The sequence below is a fragment of the Neopsephotus bourkii genome, unplaced genomic scaffold, assembly GCF_033783945.1.
Source record: "Neopsephotus bourkii isolate Nb327-2 ecotype Australia unplaced genomic scaffold, CSIRO-AGI_Nbou_v1 NB_1797, whole genome shotgun sequence".
NCBI classification, from domain to species: domain Eukaryota; kingdom Metazoa; phylum Chordata; class Aves; order Psittaciformes; family Psittacidae; genus Neopsephotus; species Neopsephotus bourkii.
In genome coordinates, this window is record NW_026902270.1 from 718,889 (window position 1) to 738,366 (window position 19,478).

The window sequence follows — 19,478 nt, forward strand, 5'->3', positions numbered from 1 at the left end:
ATCAAGATACAAAAAATGGAGCTCTTTTTGCTGAACCCCAGAGAAAAAATTTGCTTGTGGCTAAAACATGAGTGCTTTAGGCAAGGGCAGGAAACATCACGTCTGATAGAAGGTTTTTACCTTTATAGCCTCATGGAAAAAGTCATTTACACAATTGCAGAACCACATTTACACAAAATGACATTAATTAGCCTCCTAACATTTTGGCGCTGCTTATGGCAGGGCAGGGAAGATTACAAACTCAATGAAACCAAGTTCTTCTGGCTTTGCTCATTTTAGTGAAAAATGAAGGCACATCAACTCCAGATTTCATTACAAGCAAATAAATTTTCTTTGCTAAGGCTCAGCTGTAACTCTATACAAGCCTAGAGATACATCTAGCATTACCGTAAATGAGAATGAAATGAGGGTATCAAAATACAGCTAAAAAGAAATCAACTGCCACTTAATAGAGTCTAAAACTATAATTTTGCCATTCTGTTCCCCTATTTGTCACAGAAATGTCAATCTTGTCTTTGCATTTAAAAGGGGACTCTGTTGACTTGGGTTTTGAATAGTTTAAGGGCAAGATAGAAAAAAAAGGAAAAGTTCTATTAAATATTTTTTCGACAAACAAGCATTTTAACACAAAACCAATTCCCCCAAAGGACTATGCTTTTAGCAGATGTCCAAATATCACTATATGCAGGAAACCTGAAGAGCTGTATCGAGCTAAAGACATGGGTTTCTATTGTTATTACCTTTGAAAATTATAGTGCTTGCTAGTTCAAATAGTCTATTTTGAAACTAAAACCCTATTCTCATTCAGCATTAGGAGATCCCTTTTCACTACTCTCCACTACTTCTAAGAAATACCCATCTCATTTGAACACGTATCATCTCTTCAATTGTCTGCTTTGCCTGAAATCAGTATATTCTTTGCAATATTTTTTTTGCCAGGATCAAAGATATCTTATCTAATTTACCTTTGCATAAATTAAATCAAAGAATTTCCCCTAAACCATAAAGTTGGAGTGGGAAATTCTCATACTTGTTTCTTTACTCACCTCTTGTGTTTTTATCTCCTTTCCCCAGTCTCCCAGTATTTAAAATGTGTTTAACAATACCTACTTCATAAACTGCTATGATGACAGTGCTAAGAAATCATGCCTGTTTGTTTCAATTTACGTATGTACATCCTTTAAGCTTTCATACAATTTAACCTAATTTATCTCTTATTTTTGTTGCTTATCCTCCACTGGAAAATCTGAAACTGTAATATTATTGGCTGATATTACTGGGGTTCTACCCTTCAAAATTAGTACTATCAGGACGGAACATGTAAGACAACCTTACTAAACGAAAAATCATTATATATATGCCTAGGGAAAAGGTTTGCCCAAATCTATGTGATACAGGCTTATGAAGAGAAATCTGCATGAGCTATTTGTAACATATTTACTGACTATTTAAATACAGGTTTTATACATTTTTGTCATGGTCTCCCTTTAAGAGCATGCTCATTGTGAAGCCAAATAAGCTGCCTGAATTTGAGCAGAAAGCACTAGTATTAGAAATTCTAGGAGTTTGTTATTGCAGCTCAAAATCCCAGGCAGCACAGGTCAAAGAAGTACTCCTGGGGTTTGAAACTAGTAAGCTAGTGGTAGCCAAAAGTTCTATCTGATCTAGATGGAGCTGTGACTCCCTACAGTATCTGGCCTTTCAGCATAATTCACTTAATATCAATGAAGTCCTCAATTTATTTCTAACATGTCTGGTACTCCAGCACAAGGCAGCCGTTTCCAGACCTTCATAACCCATTCCAATAGTCTGATTTACAGGCTGTTACAGGGTGATTGCCACAGGCACCTTAAGCCACAGACCCAGGGAATGGAGACATGGGAAAAATGGATTCTAACAGAATTATCAGAAGAACTTTGCAGGAAAACCTGAAGGTAAATGCCTGACATTAATTCATTAGCAAAAGGCTTAGGCCAGTTCAGGAGATATCTCCCTGATACAGACCAAGACAGTTACACATCATTGAGATGAGCCTGACTTACGCTGTTAAGCACCTGAAAAAGGCCTGATGCTACTTATTCATCCCTTATTAATGGAAGTTTTACCTTTAAATGATCTCCTTGAGTGGTAAATGATAACACAACACAGTTTCTCTCCCTCTCTATCAGGCAAGAGAATCTGTGGGGTTTGTTTCCTTTTTTTGACACACCCTTCAATACCCTGAGACTGTATTACCGTGGTTTTGCATATATAGGGAGTGAAAAAGATACAACAGATTTCTATCAAACACCAATTGCAATAATGTGTGTCTAACAGAGAAGATTCTTGCTCCCTTCCCTGTGGACACAATGGAGTAGTGCCTTGCCATGCCCTCCCTGCTCTGGCACCATTATGTGGGGACACCTACCAGAATCCTTGCTATCAAAGCACAGGCTTTTTTTTTATAGTAATGTAGATTTAATGAGAAATTATCCATGCAAATATAGTAACTGGGCAGTGTTTTACATTGAAATGCCATGAACATCACTGATGTATCTGACTATGTGCTTAAATAGTCAAAGTTCGTCTACTGATTACCCAAATATTATGTCTTTGAGAGACATAATTACAGTCCCTCTACATGTGTGATGGCTTAAATTTACTTCCACTTAATAATGTGTCATTAGTCCACCCACTTGTCATATAGCCATCTAAAAATAATAAGAATAAACCGGATCAATTTGACAATGACAATTTTAATACAATCTTGGCCTCTCAATTAAAAGTGAATAGGTACAGAGAATGCAGATAATTACAGCACATTCCCTACGGCACAAAGGCTCAGTAAAAAACAACTCCAAACGCTCTGTCAGCCTGGTTCACAGGCTGGCTTCTGCTTCTGTAAGCAGGCAGGCCACAGGCTGCCAAAAGCCTTTTGTGGTATCGAGTCAGTGACAGTAATTCAGGAGGTAAAAAAATGACCCTGTCAGGTAGCAAAGTTTTCTTACACCTCCTGATTCCCTATATTTCACATATGCAACTGTGATCTCTGCATAGTCCTTCAGAGCTCTTGCACAATAGCATGGATAACACAGGTTATGTATTGATATATAAAGGGATACATACATTATTGATATAAGAAAAGGTACACGTTCATATCCTTTATGTAAAGCTTCTGAGAACAGCACAACATAAAGTTTCACCCAGTCAGTGGTGTGTATTGAAATTTGAAGGGTTGACCGGGCTTCCTGAGGGTAGAACAATTCCAAACTGCAATTATGAATTAAAGGAATGGAATTGTTCTCAGTCTTTGACATTTACAGGTGGAAAATAAGGAAGTTAAATGGACAGATCACTCATCTTTGCAGCTAACTACAAATTTCACTGGTACCACTGACACTAAATGAATAACTGGAAGTGGGAAGAGGTGAAGGGTTGGCAACAGGCTCTACCCATTCGCATAACATGCTCTTTGCTGTTTGAAAGTTTGGAACTGTGGTTACAATTTGTTTTTTTATGGTTTTGGTCTTTTCAAAGATCTTACTGAGCAGTTGACATCCTTTAGTGTTAAAAGCACGACACTTTTTTGGATGATGCCATTATTTTTAAGAAGTGGCACTATTTTTGTCTTGCTTTTGTCATATAATTAATACTTGTAAAATGAACTAGGAGCATCCTAGGAAATGGTCCTATTATATGTGATGTGATATGACTAAGCAGGAGGAGAATGAATTGCCCAGCTTTCTGCCAGTGGAGCGGAGCTCTGTTTAACTCTCATGGTCTCCAGTTTTTTAAGCTGGGGATCAAACATACCCCAGGCATGCACTACCTGTGCATACACGTATACAAGATACACTTCAAAGGAAACTTGAGCAAAAGGATGAATAGCAAATAGCCTTGTCGTTCTCTAGGAGGCCAAACATGGCAGAGGTTTTTTGCAGCAACTACTGAAGAAAATGAGATTTGTCTTAGGTTGTATTTGGAGGTTTTAAATATCTGAGCATCCTCTTGGAGCAGTTTGCATATACACCATAAATGCCAGATGGAGTTTACTGAACACAGATGATGTCACTTTACAAAACAGTTTATTTCCATCTGATTCCACTCTCTAAATGTAAATACGCAGGTAGGCTTAGAAAACAGGTGGCAGAAAGAAAAATTTCAACACTGCACTTGGCCATAGGAAATTCACATGTAATACTGTCTGGAAACACTGACACCCTGTGCATCCTGGCTTGTCCTAGCCACCCATGCATGTATGCCACTGATGTACACTTCATTTACATGCTTCCCTTATAAAGCTGTGTGCTATATAGTTTGATGGGAAGCTTTGCCTGTGGACAGTGGTGGTAGGACATAGAGTAATTGCTTTAGCTTGCAAGTGTACATCCTAGAGGAGAAGACTAGATAAGTACTGCATCTAAACCTGCTTACTTTGAGGACAGTACACCCATTACTTTCGCAGGAGCTTTTAAAAAGAGGGCAGGCAAGTATATCTGACAAAGCAATACACTTCTGGCTGAAGTACAGGTAATTTTCTCTTGAGGGTCTCTAGCACTATGTTATGATTTACTTATTAATGCTACACCTATACTGAGAATGAAAACTGTTTTCTCCTACTAATGTCCCTTTATATTAACCATGAGAGATATCTGCAGACAGTTTTCTAAATTGGTATGCATTGCATATTTCTAACAACATGAGAAAGCTTATCAGTGGTCAAAGAAAGCACTGAAAGGTCAAGTAAAGAATAGAGTCTTTATGCCTGGTTAAGTTATGAAGGTATGATTGATAAATCTGTATCTATAAATATTTGTGTATATATAATGTATAAGGAAACAGCTAGGATTTCTTTACTCATTTGTCATGTTATTGTATTTCAATCATGAGCAAGACAGTATGCAAACTACCACAGTAACTGATTGCTTCTGTCAGTGATCAGGAATGAAAGAAGCCCTAGAAAACCCACATTAAGATTTTGCCCATGCATTCTACTCCAGTCTGGTTTGTACAGTGAAGATGAGACAATTACTAGCATCAGTGCAAATTACACTTGACTAAGAAACTGGATATTAATGCCACTTTAGGAAAGTTAATAAAATCCACTTGCAATAGGATTAAAGTGAACAGCCAGACATCCCAATGTAGTATCTATGCATACAAAGCTGAATGTATGCCTTCAAGGTTTCTACAGTAAACCAGAAGTGTTATTCAAATGACAACAAGATGTGCAGCAAAGCTGTAATTAGAAGACACTGTGGCATTCATAAGGCTCTAAGCCAACACCATAGCTTCCAAGTAGCTTTCAGGCAGGATGAAATTCAGAAAAGAAACAAGCAGCAGCCCACATTATGGGCAGTTGCCTATGGGATAAAAGCATCTCTATCCCAGGACAAAACAGAGATAAGTCTCCTTAATCTCACAACCTTTTCAAAAGCTGGGTATCACTTTGTATATATGATATAAGAAGGAGAAAGCACAGGAGGTTTATGAGATTGTTAAGTAATATTTCTTTTCCTGGTTTACTCAAGTTTTCTCTCAGGGGTACAACAGCAGGTATAACTGAAATGCGCTTGCAGAACAGTGGCATCAGTAAACTCCTATCAGACACGTCCCATCATAATAGAAAACACAAAAGGGTAAAAAACCAATTTAAATTAAAAAAATATTGCTGAGTAGGATTTGTCTTGTGCTGGTTGAGAGCTAAAGAAGCAGTGCAACAGAACTTGCTTAAAGCACACATGAAGCCTTACATTACTGTGCGCTAAAGCAACTCAGATCGTAATTGTGGTACTCACTTCTTTCCATAGCCAGCAGAAAGAAACAGAGCCAAGAATTTTGTATTCTCTAAGAAAAGTAATCTAACACAATAAACCTCATTTTTTGCCTTCTATCTTCTCTGAGAAATGAGTTATAAAATAGCTGTGATGATTACGGCTTATTGAACATCTCTGGCCATGCAAAACTGGATGGCCCCTGCAACACAGAGTATAAACTTCAGGGACTCCCTCCGACTTCTACTTCGTCACAACCAATGGGAATTTTAAAAGGATAAACAAACACAGAAACTCACCCTTGTGGTGTAAGCAGCTTCTGGGTCATCTTCTAGTACACGAGAGAGACCAAAATCTGAGACTTTGCATACCAAGTTACTATTGATGAGGATGTTACGAGCAGCTAAATCTCGATGGACATAACCCATATCTGATAAGTATTTCATGCCAGATGCGATCCCTCGAAGCATGCCTACTAGCTGGATGACCGTGAACTGGGCATCGTGTTTCTGGAAAACATATGAAATGTCATTTCAGAGACTGCTCACGTTCCTCCTCCTTGCTTCTTGATAAAGACCCTGGAGGCTCCTCAAGTGAAGAGCTCATGAGTCAGGGGCAGTGATTTAAATGTCACAAGTAGAACTACTTTGACCTGCAGATGAGAATCTCCCAGTCAGCTGAGGGAAGGGGACAGATTTTCAACTGAGATTAAAATTCATTTTTCCTGTTCTTGCTGTCATCAGAATTTTAATTTCCTAGTTGGGACCTGTGTGAAAGCAGGACATAAATCTAAGCTGTGCGTGCTCCTGGGACTGGAGCATCAGGACATTAGAGAAACAGATGTCCAACTTCCCTGAAAGGCCACAGGATTTGTTAGTGAAAATCCCAGCATTACCCAATGGACTAATGAAAGTTTTCTATTACATAAGCTGGGTTGTTTGTTTTTTTTTAGCAAAAGCAAAGGCTGATCTGATTCAGGGGCTTTCAAATTCCATTAAATATAAAGTAATTCCTTAAAATTTTCCTCAACTTCAGGAAAAGTCACTTAAACACACTGGGACTTAGCCTAGAAACCAACTGCTGCATATATTTCTGATTGCCTACTAGCCACATGTTTTAAATCTTCCAGCTATTACTGATGCTGTTTGTTAACATCTAGCTTTGATAGTGATATGCAGATACACAGATGACAGGACAACAGTACGTCCTAGTGCAGCTCTCAAATGAATTTCCCAGTGCTGTAAATGTATCATCATGGGCAGCTCTCCAGCTTTTCCTGCTGCTTCTTCCAGGATTTTATTAAATACAAGGGAGCTGGCTCTGCCATGTGGGGTGAGCTCACACAAGTCAGTCTGCAAGACAGATTGAACTAATTTAATTCTTGATTAATATACTTTGGGGCAATATTAGCACTATAAGCATTAGACAAATATATGGCACAGAGGATGCTTAAAGAACCTCTCAGAATTCCCTTTAATGAAGAAATTAATTATTATAGAAGACTCTTAGCAGTTCCCTGTTATGAAACCTCCTTTAAATAGAGCCAACAAGAGAATTTATATAGACACTGGAGAAGATTTAGCTAGAAATCAGGTGGTTTCTAACCATGAAAGGAATTAGACATTCAGATAGCCTTTCACTGGCAATGGGAAAAGCAAAATAACCGGTATCTAAAGGCATTTATAAAGAGGGTTATGTGGCCTGAGTTGCCCGTGATATGAGTCACAAGGTTTCTACCCGTTTCCACACAACAGTAGTGAAAATGAAACAACAAACAAACCAATCACATTCAAATGAACACACTGAATGACTGTTTAGTAGTCAGAAATGATTCCCCTTTCTTCAGCTCTTTCATCAAGATTCTAAGCCTAAACAAAATATATATATTTCAGTGCAGATATATTTCCTTCAGATATCCTGACACGTTATTTATATGCATTTTACATGCTCCAGTGGACACCATAACATATATAGTACACACTGAAACTAAGGTTGACAATACATCCCCTTTTGGGGTTAAACGTCTAGTTCGATGTTATGAATTTGGGGGATAATGTCATTCAACCGTGGCAGAACCAAAGCAGTCTCCCAGCCACAAGTGAGTTTGCCCTAACAAATTCAAATTAAACTAGTGTTTCCCCTCAGATGGGATTTCATTTCTGTTACACTTCTTGTTTTGCAACAAGTAAATCTTGGTGACACAGGGAGCGTTCACGTTTTTTTAGGCTAGCTACCAACTTTAACAGAAAACAAAGATAAATCAACAACAGCATTAGGATGTCTAAGGTCGGGGAAAGAAAACAGGCCAATGGAGTTTTCTAGCAAAACATTTTGAACACCCTCAGGTATGGGGTTATTCCCTAAACTTTTCATCTAGAAGGAAACAGCTCTCTGATCAGTATTGTTGGTTTACTGATAGAACTGCCACAAATGTGTTCATGTTTGAAGTCACCTGGTAAGACTTATTGCCAACCAATAACCATAACTGCTTTTCAGCCCTCAGAAAAACAATTATCGTTTTTGTGTGCCAGAATGATGTTTTAGTTTGGTTTTTTACAGATGTGATATACTAATAACACTGAAATTCTCTTTGTTTTGATGCAATACTGCAAGCAGTCAAAATGGATTAGCAGATCCCTACCTGGCTTTCTGAGCACACAAAACCAAACGGTAATAATGAAATATCAAGCAACAAGGGCTGATGATGAATCAGAGCAGAATGGCAATGAATCCATAACAGATGCAGCTCAAGGGCCGGCTCTGTACCACATAGTTTTCTACTGCACTTACCCGTAGGAAGCTGTCCAAGGAACCATTTTCCATATATTCAGTGACAATCATAACTGGTTTACCTGCAAGTAGATCACAGTGGTCACACATTCAAAATGAATACATACTGATCTGTAAGACCAAGAATTACAGGAATGTGCCCAAATCTTCCAAATCCCAAGGCTAATCTTACAGTGAGAAAGAAAGCAAAAGACGCATGGGCAAACCCAGCTCTGTGCACAACATAATTGTGATTCCATTGACATCAACAGAAATACAATTATTTCAGTATAAAGTGATTGGATTTTTAGCAGCTCAAGTCCCAAGAAACAAAGTGAAGCAACCTGCATTTTCAGTATGAGTGTTTTATCCATCACTGTTGAATATAATCCTTCCTAGGACTGTTGAATATGTGCAATTAAATTGGTGTATTCTGTCATGCAATTGTCCCCCAGGTTCCCTCTGGAAGGGAACTGGGCACTTGCTGTGGCAGGAGCTGTGGTTTTTCTTGAAGTGTTGTCCACAGAGGTGCAAGGACTGTGAAGCCGTGCTCTACCATGTGGGTACAGTCAATATGTTTCTTAGATACTGCTGTAAGGGAGAGATGAAATAGCATATATAGAAGCAATAGCAAAAAATGCTCTCCCTCAGGAAGGTATTTATAAAGCATATAAACTATTAAGCTTCAGTATTTTCCTAGCATAAGCCATAGAAAATGTTGGGGTGGGGAAAGAAATGGGAAAAGTGCAGAATCAGAGTAACACAGGGCACTGGAAAGAAAAGCAGAGCTGTAACACGGCCACCTTCCAGTCCTGGAGGTTAGCCCTCTTTGCAGGCAGTCCTGCCTCCCTCTGCGGGAATCACTGACAAGATGAACCTGGCCCTCTCCTGCTAAGCACAGCATAGCTGGGGGCCAACCATGCTGCATCCATGGGGCAGTGTCAATCTCTAAACAAACAGCCCTACATCCTTGAAAAGCCTCTGGTATCTTTCAAAGCTTGTCCATGCGGATTCAGATCAGGTTTTGAAACCATTCTCTCTACCCTAAGGTATTTTGTAACAATAACCAAGATTTCATATGCAACTCTGACATGAAGAGAAATGAATGCAAAAATTAATGTGATTACGGTGAAGTTTCCAGACAAAGGTCATTGCCCTGATAATATTTTACCATAGCATGGATTTTATTATTTCATAATACATTCTAAAGCTTTGTTTATTTTCTCTTCGTGGTAGAGAGAAAGGTGGGTAAAAGCATGAAGTTATTTAAGAAGATGAATTATTATTTCACATACAGTACAGAAAGGCATCTGACCATAAAAGCATGACAAAGGCCTGCATATTGTATAGCAGGCATGGTGACATTTTAGCTTTTAAAATTGAACAGCATGACGCTCGAAAGAGGTACTCAGTATAACTCAAAGCAAGAAAGCCATTAAAAAAGCAAAGTAAATGGTAGCAACTCCTTTTTTTGTTTGTTTTTCAGAAAACGCAACTTCTACCAACTAGAAATTCTTAGAAGGTAAATATCAATATAACAAGAAGAAAATCCTTTGTCCTTTGAGTGGATTGACAGGTTAAAATACCTTCTTTCTGCTGTGCAAATGATGTGTTACATTGTGAGAGTTACACTGATGGGTATTTGACTCTGACATCCATTAAGTAGTAGGAACAAACTATCCAAAACATTAAACTTGAATGATATAGAATATGATACAGGTAAAAAGAAAATAAACAAAAAAATCTGTTGCTTGCTTATTCTTGTTAGCAAGAAGTATGCAGTGCAAGGAAAAATATCTAACTGCCACTGTGCATCTAATAGTAACCCAAAGGCATTTCTGGTAATGCACAGAAAATGATGCTGGATCTTTCAATCAAAGGGCAATGCACTGATGAAGCTATCCAAAACGTCCTATGATAAATCCACATACTTTGAAACCAGGATATGGTTGCTTGGTTAATAATTGGATAATTTTATGACATATCAGATGAGTAAAAGTACAGTAAGAAGATACATCTTCCATATTATTAAGAGAGCATCTTCCTGCCTTGCTCACTCATACTCGGAAAGCCCCAAGTGCAGCACTGCACTCTCATTCAGTTGGAAATGTGTCCGTAATAAGAAGCACATGCTCAAAAGCAACACTGCGTGCTTTTAAAAGACCATTCTGCATTCATTCATCAAAGCACAGCCTTTATACATGATAACAACTCGTGTCAACAGTGTTGCTGAAATTTATTATACTAACAGGCTACAAATTGCTGTAAATTATTAGTAAACTAAGCAGAACATGCACGCTGGTTATTAAGGCTACTGCCTGCAGCATGCTGAGGAGACCAGGGTAGTAACAGGAAAACACACAACAGAAACTAACGTGAAGGAGGGGAACAACCCTGCATTGGACCAAAGGACTGAAGTCTTTTCTGGTGCACCTCCTTCATACTAGCGGTGGCTTGTCTCCTGGCAAACCAGAGCCACTCCAGCTTGAGAACTTCCTACACCGAACAGTCCTGTTACAGGGATTGTGCCAATTGCAGTTACAAGGACTTGCTTCAGAAGATCTGCTTAGTATGAAAAGCTAGATCATTGCTAAGGGCCATCTGTCAAACAGAATGTGGTTAATGAAGAAAAGGTCATACTGCCTGCTTATCATGCACTACCTGTACTAAGAGTGGTCCAGCAAATACTCCACAGGCTCTCTAGTTACTATACATAAGCTAATGCTTTTCAGTGTGATTTAATAACTACCATTAAAATATATGAACTCTTCCTAATGTGTTATTACAGTATATTGGTTTGGTTTAAAAACACAAAACCCCACAACCTTCTTCTATTACCCAACACAATGTTAAAGAAAATACATTATTATCTTCACTTGCATCTCTGCCATATAATTTTACCTAGAGAAAGAGAAACAAATAGTTTCACAGCAGTTTTCTCAACTCCTATACTCAAGCTATCTGGAGAGGGTGCTGTATCCCTGAGGCTTTTATTGACTTCAGCTGGGAATATTCAGAGCTCACTCTCTCATAGTGAAATGTGACAGACAGCTGGCACTCCCAACCCCCTGAAACACAGCAGTCTGCTGTGAATATAGCTGAGTAGCAAGTTTACTAATAGTCAGTTATACAGAATACAGACAGAATTAGTAATGTGCATTCAAAGCAATGCACAAATTCTGCATGCACAGCAATTAGATTATTTTCTCTAGTGCAACAAAAAAGTAACAGAACAGATTTTAGCTCAGCTGTGTACAGACTGATGCTTCAGTTTCAAGTAATTTGGGGACTGCAAATCTTATTCTGCCTTCGCAAAGCGTGTGTCATTGAAAAGGAGGACATAACTTGGATTTATACAGGCAGACCTGGAAGCCCCTTCCTAATGAGACTGTGAGACCTGAGCTGAAGAATAACTACTTTGTTATTTAAATCAGCAAAATAGATGTTCATGAATCACACTTAGAGCATTACTATTGTAATTATGTCTCTTCATAACACATAGGGTTTTTTTCTACATATATTTCATTATTTTTAAACACATTCTTGTGTTTTGTTTTGTTTTGTTTTTAATTTAATTTGTTGCAGTAAGCTACCAAATACTTTCATACCTGTCTGTTCTTCTGAAACCTTGAATCATGCAATTTAAAATAAAGGCTCCTTAAACCCAGTAAAGCCATCCACTTAACAACAAGGTATTTGGTATACTTCTACCCAGTTAAACTGTAAATGCTCTCAGTCCATTGACATGGCAAGGAGCTGCTTTGCCAGCAGAGTCCTCTAGGATGAGCTAGGAAACATCTTGCCTCAATGAGAGCATGAGAGCCAGAATTTGCCTAAACAAGGCAGTATCATCATCACTGAATCCCACCACCTGCTCATAAGGAGAAGAACATGGGCAGCTGAGAGGAGGCTGCTCTGATGTGTCAGAAATGCCTGTTACAATCTGCTGTTATCTAGATGACAGTAGAGTTGGAGAGGGTTCTTCAAATATGTTACTTTTCAGGCAGGTGCCACATGGGGATGGACGTTTCGATTCCTTTTTTTGGCTCAAAATGGGAAGGTGATTTGTTATCATAAAAAATAGACAAACATAGGCCTGAACAAAAATCCCATACACCCATAACAGAAACAACCAGGGGCAGATACAGAAAACGTCTCAGTAAAAAGAATATATATATTATCAAAGAAATAAAACCAATTTTATGACTGGCATTGGAATGTCCCAAGATTTTTTAATTACTTCTGTATTTATTTCGCCTTTAGATATTTACTAAGAGGTATTGTGGAGGTTCAGGACCTTTAAAATGTCTCATACTGGTATGCACTGGTACGTACTGAATATAGACATCAGTACGTCCATGTGTACTGAATATCACATAAAGTAACATGGAGTATTTTTTCCCCTTCATGGAAACCATGCAGGAAGAAGATTGGACTTATTAATATACTGGTACCAGTTGCCGGAGCCAGGTAGGCTCTTCATTAATTTGTGCTAATGATAATGTCTAATGACTTGGTTGAAAGCAGAACATATTGCTTCAGTGCAATTAGGAACCCTTAGACCCTGTGACTGGTAACAGATGATCACCAAGTGCCTCTTGGCCACTCTGTAGCAATTTGTAGCTCTGGAGTTTATTAAACCTGCCAGTTCATTACAGAAACGCTTATTTTTCTATGCGTCCTCTGTATTTTTTTAAGCAGACTATTTTTATTCCCCAGTTTTTCCCAGCTCATCAACACAGGGCATGGTTTCTACGTCCTGAGCAGCCTGCACGCAGCAAGCCAGTGAAGATCCTGCAGCTGCACTGCAGGCAATTGCCTCCAATACCATTCTTCATTGGATCCATCAGTGCGGGGTTAGCTGGTGCTTTCACATGGGTATTTTTTTTTCCTGTTTTTAAGGAAATACAATATACATTGCAAGAGCCAAACTATGTGTTTCTGCTGTTATCTCTTTTAAAGGATATCTGGTACATATTGACAGGGTTAGAGCATAAACGTTTCTGGAAGGGTTTGCAGAGAATAAATATGGATGAGTCAGCTCTTTATTTGCTTTTGCTCCTGAAAGACCAACAAATCCCAGAACAGTTTAGGTGGGACAGGAACACTTCCCATGCAAAACAGATGCCCCTGTGATATCTTACTTTTAGTGACGACTCCCTCTAATCGAATGATGTTAGGGTGGTCAAACTGTCCCATGATGCTTGCTTCTCCAAGGAAGTCCCTCCTCTGTTTCTCTGTGTAACCAACTTTCAGGGTTTTGATAGCCACTGAAATTTCCTTTTTAGAAGGCAGCTTCAGGCGCCCACTGCAAACTTCACCAAATTCCCCTAAAAAAAGTGCAAAAAAAAAATGACAAAAGATTAAATACAGTTGTTTCCTGGGGATTTAAGAAAGAAGACAGCATTCAGCAAGAGTCCCTGAGGTGTGATGTTTACTGGTGGGCCACAGACCAGAGTGCCAAAGGAGACCTTTGGACAGTTACTTAACATTTCCATGCTTGGGTTTTCCAGCTGTCCAACTGGACAATTTCACATATCCAGATGACGGCAGAGCAGAGGAATGCATAAATATGACCAGAAAATCCCATTTTTGTTTCAGTTGATGGACTTTGAGGCAATGGTAGGAGGGCTGATTAACACAGAAATAAGTATGAGAATAATCATGCATCCTTACTCTTCATTTCTACCAAACTTAGTCCTCTTAAAGTAGCAAGGTAATTATTAATAAAATAATTTATCTACACAGCTGCAAAGAAAAAAACAAATCCATACAGATTATCCTTGTTCTGTCATTATTCAGATGGCTCTAATAATGCAAATATATGCTGTCACTATGGGACTACAGGACCTGATAGTCCCCCATGAATATTGTGCCCACTGCATCTTGTGTGAGATCCCTAAATAGAGAGTGGCAGATATCACCGCATGTTTACTTCTATAAAACATGGTTTATCCTTTGCTATGTAATATCCAAGAAGAGTATATAGAGAAAATTACCTTGGCATTCAAATAAGCATATATTACATATGTAGACAAATTGCTGGAAGAAAACACTTGAAGATTTCTGTATTTAGCTAATGATTACATAAAGCATTTAATGGAAGTTTCCATTTTCCATTTAATGGAAGCATTTAATGAGCAGCAACTGACTTTTGATTCCCAGTTATCCAACCTCCCATCTTAGATTTCATACAATATGATACAACACCTACACCACATAATACAGCACCTATAACATCCCAGTTAAAATTACAGGAGGTAACTTTTTTTTCTCCTTGTTTCAATGACAAAACAATTGAAACGATGAAAAACACAATAAAAACAGAGAATGGCTAAAATACACAAGAAATATGATAGCAAGAATTGAACCTACAAAATTATTTATCTTTAAAGACAAGGAAAACACTATACTGATCAAGGAAGAAAGGTTCGTTGGTTGCTGTTTTGTGTGTGTGCTTTGTTTGTTATCTTTCAAGAAGCTAGAGGGTATTGCTGGAGGGCTTTCACACTCATTTTCTAACACATGCCTATTCAAGTTCTTTTGTCAGAATACATAAGATCTAAATATAAATAGTCCCTCATATGCCATACTTTGTCAAGTGGCCTTGTACAGAAAGTCTGACTTGGAAACAAACTAATCCTATAAATCTAAATCTAGCTGGCATCATTTTCATGTCAACTGGGAATTTTGATTTTATTTGTGAGTGAAGTACCATGGAAAGAGTGATTATACTGCTTACATATGAGCTTTTCCCCACTTAAAGTGCAATAATTTTAAGTGCAATAGCATAACTATGCCTCTAAAGAGCAAAGGCTCTTGGAACTCATTTGCCCACAATGATTCTTTCTTTATATCTGCAGCTGATTGTTTATATTAAGCAACATCTGTGAAAACTAAAAATGACCAAAATCCACAGAAATAAAGTATTTTTAATAGGCAAATTTAAATCATTTTGCTCTTCATAGATTTAACGCTTGGAAGTGTATGATGGGTTGCCAGCCCTTCACCACTGACTTCAGATGTGATACCACATGGGATACATTTGAGATGTTACATTCAGCCCATTCATCTGAAAACTGAAATTATTCTTTTGCAGTAGAGTTCATGCCCCATTTGTAGCAACGCAATTTGGGCATGATAAAGGGGGAAAGAACAATGACCTGAGTCTTAAAAGTCAGGGCTGTGTCTCCACATTCAAAAGCTCAAGGGATTGCCGTTATTCACAACAAGGAATGAGATGAGAGATGACAATAGTTTAGGCTTATCAAAATTATGGTTATATGTACACCAGCTCCTTATTCTATACAGAAAAAGTAAACCCAAGAATAGTTTCAAATTACAATAAAGCTCAGCTAGATCAAGAAAATAATTCCAACAGTAAGGACACTTGGACAGTACAAAAGATTTTTTATGGAGTCTACAAACTCTTATCTTGTAGATTATAAATAAGCATTTGTCAAGAGCAGTACCCAAGAAGGTGGGAAAGGGTATGGGCTTCATGACCTCCTGAGGTCACTTTTCAGTTTTATTTTATAAGGTTTCTCTGTTAGACAGCCAATTTAAACAAAAAACCTGATCAAATGTGTCACAGGTCAATGACCTTTCTCTGTTGTTAACACAGGCTAGGTTTAAGTCAACATAGACGTGAACGTCACCATATCTTATCACCAATTGCTGAGGTGCTTCATCCTCTAGGCATGCTGATCTGGTATTAACGTAATAACCAAAAAAAATTAAACTCAGAGTATGTATCTTTATATACATATATACTACTAAAATACATTACATCCTTTGTTTCTAACATTAGTTGTATTTCAGGCTGGCAAGACAGGCAGCAGCTCAGAAAATGAATTGCAAAACCTATTACCAGTAACTAATGGGTGTTGAATCCGGTTCAGACTTCTTAATTAAAAATATTCAATCTCTGCAAACCAAAATGACAAATATACTTTACCAAGCGCAAACACTGCTACAGTTCAAATATTAAGTCCAGCTCCATACTATCAGAGGACTACAAAGAAGAGGACTAAAGCACATCTTGAAAACAGAAGGAAGGGGAAAAAGTGCTTGAAATAAATCTTGTACTGTCCAGCTTTGTATTTCCTGTTCTCTATATTTTAATGGTCAAAAAGGCTAAAAAAAGCTAACCTCTTAAAACTATTGTTCAATTATGGTCAATGAAGACTATAGCTATGATTTCAGCAGTCTGGGAATCAAGCCTTCATTTACAACTGGAATCATATATCTGATATTTGTTTGACTTTTGGGAAGGAAAAGATTACTGCTAATGTGCATCAACATGGTCCCTTCAGCCACGGCTGCACGGTTTAGAAACTGGGTGATTAATCGGATTCTGTAAATGCCTCAAGGCCAGTTGATGCCGCAAGAGACTAAAAGTTGGAGCCTTCATAGCAATGGAGCTTACTTTTGCCTGTCAATATAAAATGGAAAACAATTTCACTGGAAAAAGCTCACTGGGCACATTAACCTTTGGTTCATTCATATACAGGGCAGCATGGATGCTACATAACCCTACCTGGTCAACATACATAATGACATTCAGCTACACTACATCTTTTTTTCCTGCAAATCATTACTGTATGGTGCCCATAAGAAATGGACTGGATCTCATCAGATATTGTTTAGGAGGAATAAAGACTTGTACACAAGTTGGAAGGTAGAAAACCAAAAAGAGATGAGTTTGATGGCTCTACATTTTCATGTAGAGCCTTTCTAAAGTGTTTATTTTTAATTATACGACACACATAAACACTGTATAACCTGCCCTGCAGACTGATATGTCTATTTACATCTGGAAAGCAAATAGATAGTATTAGGAGGGCTGTTCATGCAATAAAGATCACTCTTCAGGAGATCTTAATTTCTTTTTAAATAGGCTACTTAGTGCTTCAGTGAATGGCATTTGCTGTGCATTGAGACCCAGGGGACAAGTAAAAGATGACTGTGAAATTAGCTACTCCCTTTACTTTGCTGTGTTTTAAATCATGGTTGTACTGTTGTGCACAGAACTCCTTCAGAGTTGGAGAGGCAGCTAAACTTATTGTTTCAGAAACCTCATGAATGTCAACAATGCTCTACAAGCCTTCACTGAGACACTCCAAACCTTCATCATAAGTCCATGAACAGGTAGCCCCTCAATTTTAAAAGTACTTTGCTTAAGAAGATGTCATGTTGTAAGTATGTTTAAACTTTGAAAGAAAAACAAAACTGGCTTTCATGTTCAGCAAAGCACATATGTAAATCTATCCCACATCAAGAAAGTACTTTTTTGTAGTATTTTCTTGCTATCCAATTAGATTTAAACTTCTCAAGTGGTTTGCTGAACTGGATCCATAAAAACAAGTAAGTTGTTTTAAAAGAAAGAATTACTTCAAAGAAAAAACTGAAAAAGTAGCTCCTGACCTCAATTTTCTTATGCTTAGCCTCCCACTAAAATCCCTTGTGTTTTTCTTGAGGTTCTTTTGGACAAGAATATTTCCTTATTGTGTCTGGGTATGTTTTCAAAGCCGTGTAAGCTGCCCTCTATTCTCAGAGACTTCTGGCTAAAGCTGTGAAAAAAATGCCTGGAGAAGGACCTCAGAGTATCAAGATTGCTTGCCTGCCTTGAAGGTCTCATTACTTACGTCACACTTCAACACAGTTAAATGAATCCCTTCTTCTCAAATCACTGTCTTCTTATAATTTTATTCACACTTGCATTTGTAAAGGAGAAGGGCAGGAAAAGACCAAGTCATCCACTCAAATAAGTCATTGACTCAAGAGACAGGAAATGCCTTTCTGCTTTTGGGAAGGAAAGAAGCGTTCCTGCAAAAGCAGCCTCGGAGTCATTCGTTCCAAATGTGCTGAATGTGACAACAGTGTAAAGTGATGCTACGAACACATTTTGGAAGCTCCCAGCACTCTATATCATGATTTTTGTCTGTTCTTCCCTCCATGGCTCTTCCTGCTGACATCTCTGGCAACTGCTAATAGGACATGCTAGCTGTAATGCCGTGTGTAGTTTAGACTACGTGAATCTGACAAAGGGTCTCCAACTAATGGCTATCTCATATTTTGAGTCCAAGCTTCAATGCAGAGGACCTGCAGGAATGACCGTCACTTTTACTGTAGTGGAACAAAGGGACTTCTTTTTAAACCACCTAACTCTTATAGAAACATAGAATAGTTAGGGTTGGAAAGGACCTTAAGATCATCAAGTTCTGTTGGAAGGACATGGGCAGGGACACCTCGCACTAAACCATATCACCCAAGGCCTCGTCCAACCTGGCCTTGAACACTGCCACAGATGGAGCATTCACAACCTCCCTGGGCAACCTATTCCAGTGCCTTGAAGCTTCTCAGAAAACTCTTTCTCCATTTTCAGAGGTCATACCTGACAGGTTTTGGCTTACCTCTCATTCTCATGTATTTTCTGATAGGTCAGAACAATGAGCTATAAAATATGAAACATCATTGATTCTTATGCATTTGTTTTCTAGATTCATGTACTGCATACAGCCCAAGTTTGGAAAGCTTATTTTTGTGAAGGAAGGCTCCTGAAAGTTTTAGAAAGAAAAATGCAGCTTTTGGATTTAGCTTTTCAGTAACCCCCTTCCCTACCCCCATAATAACTCTCTATTAAGTAAGCAGAGCTCCACTGCCTTGAATGGAGATGATGGAGAACAGTGCACTCTTGTGGGGCAAAATTAAAACCAGCAAGGAACAAAAAACCCTACTTTTGCAGAAGATAACCTAACTTCATACAAGCACTTGAGTAGCTGCAGTGAGAGAGGATGAATACTATTTCTTTTTACTGGGTGATTCAGGAGATGAACTGAGTTCAGTAGCTTGGTTCTACATTTGTTTCCAACTGGAAATCTTTTGCTGTGCACTAGGAGTCTGTCTCTCTCACATCTCCTGATTTTAATTCAAGTAATATGTTTAGAGAAAAGC

General features: G+C 38.3%; 1 protein-coding gene across 1 annotated transcript in view; it reads right to left on the bottom strand.

Annotated features, from left to right (window-relative positions):
* The window catches only part of EPHA3 (EPH receptor A3), a 219,133-nt gene that overhangs the window by 20,845 nt on the left and 178,810 nt on the right, over nucleotides 1-19,478 (bottom strand). The window contains exons 11-13 of the mRNA XM_061342566.1: nucleotides 13,667-13,852; nucleotides 8,544-8,605; nucleotides 6,053-6,262 (exon numbers count right to left, since the gene is read on the bottom strand). Coding sequence (XP_061198550.1) covers nucleotides 6,053-6,262; nucleotides 8,544-8,605; nucleotides 13,667-13,852 — 458 coding nt within the window. The remainder of the gene's footprint in view (nucleotides 1-6,052; nucleotides 6,263-8,543; nucleotides 8,606-13,666; nucleotides 13,853-19,478) is intronic.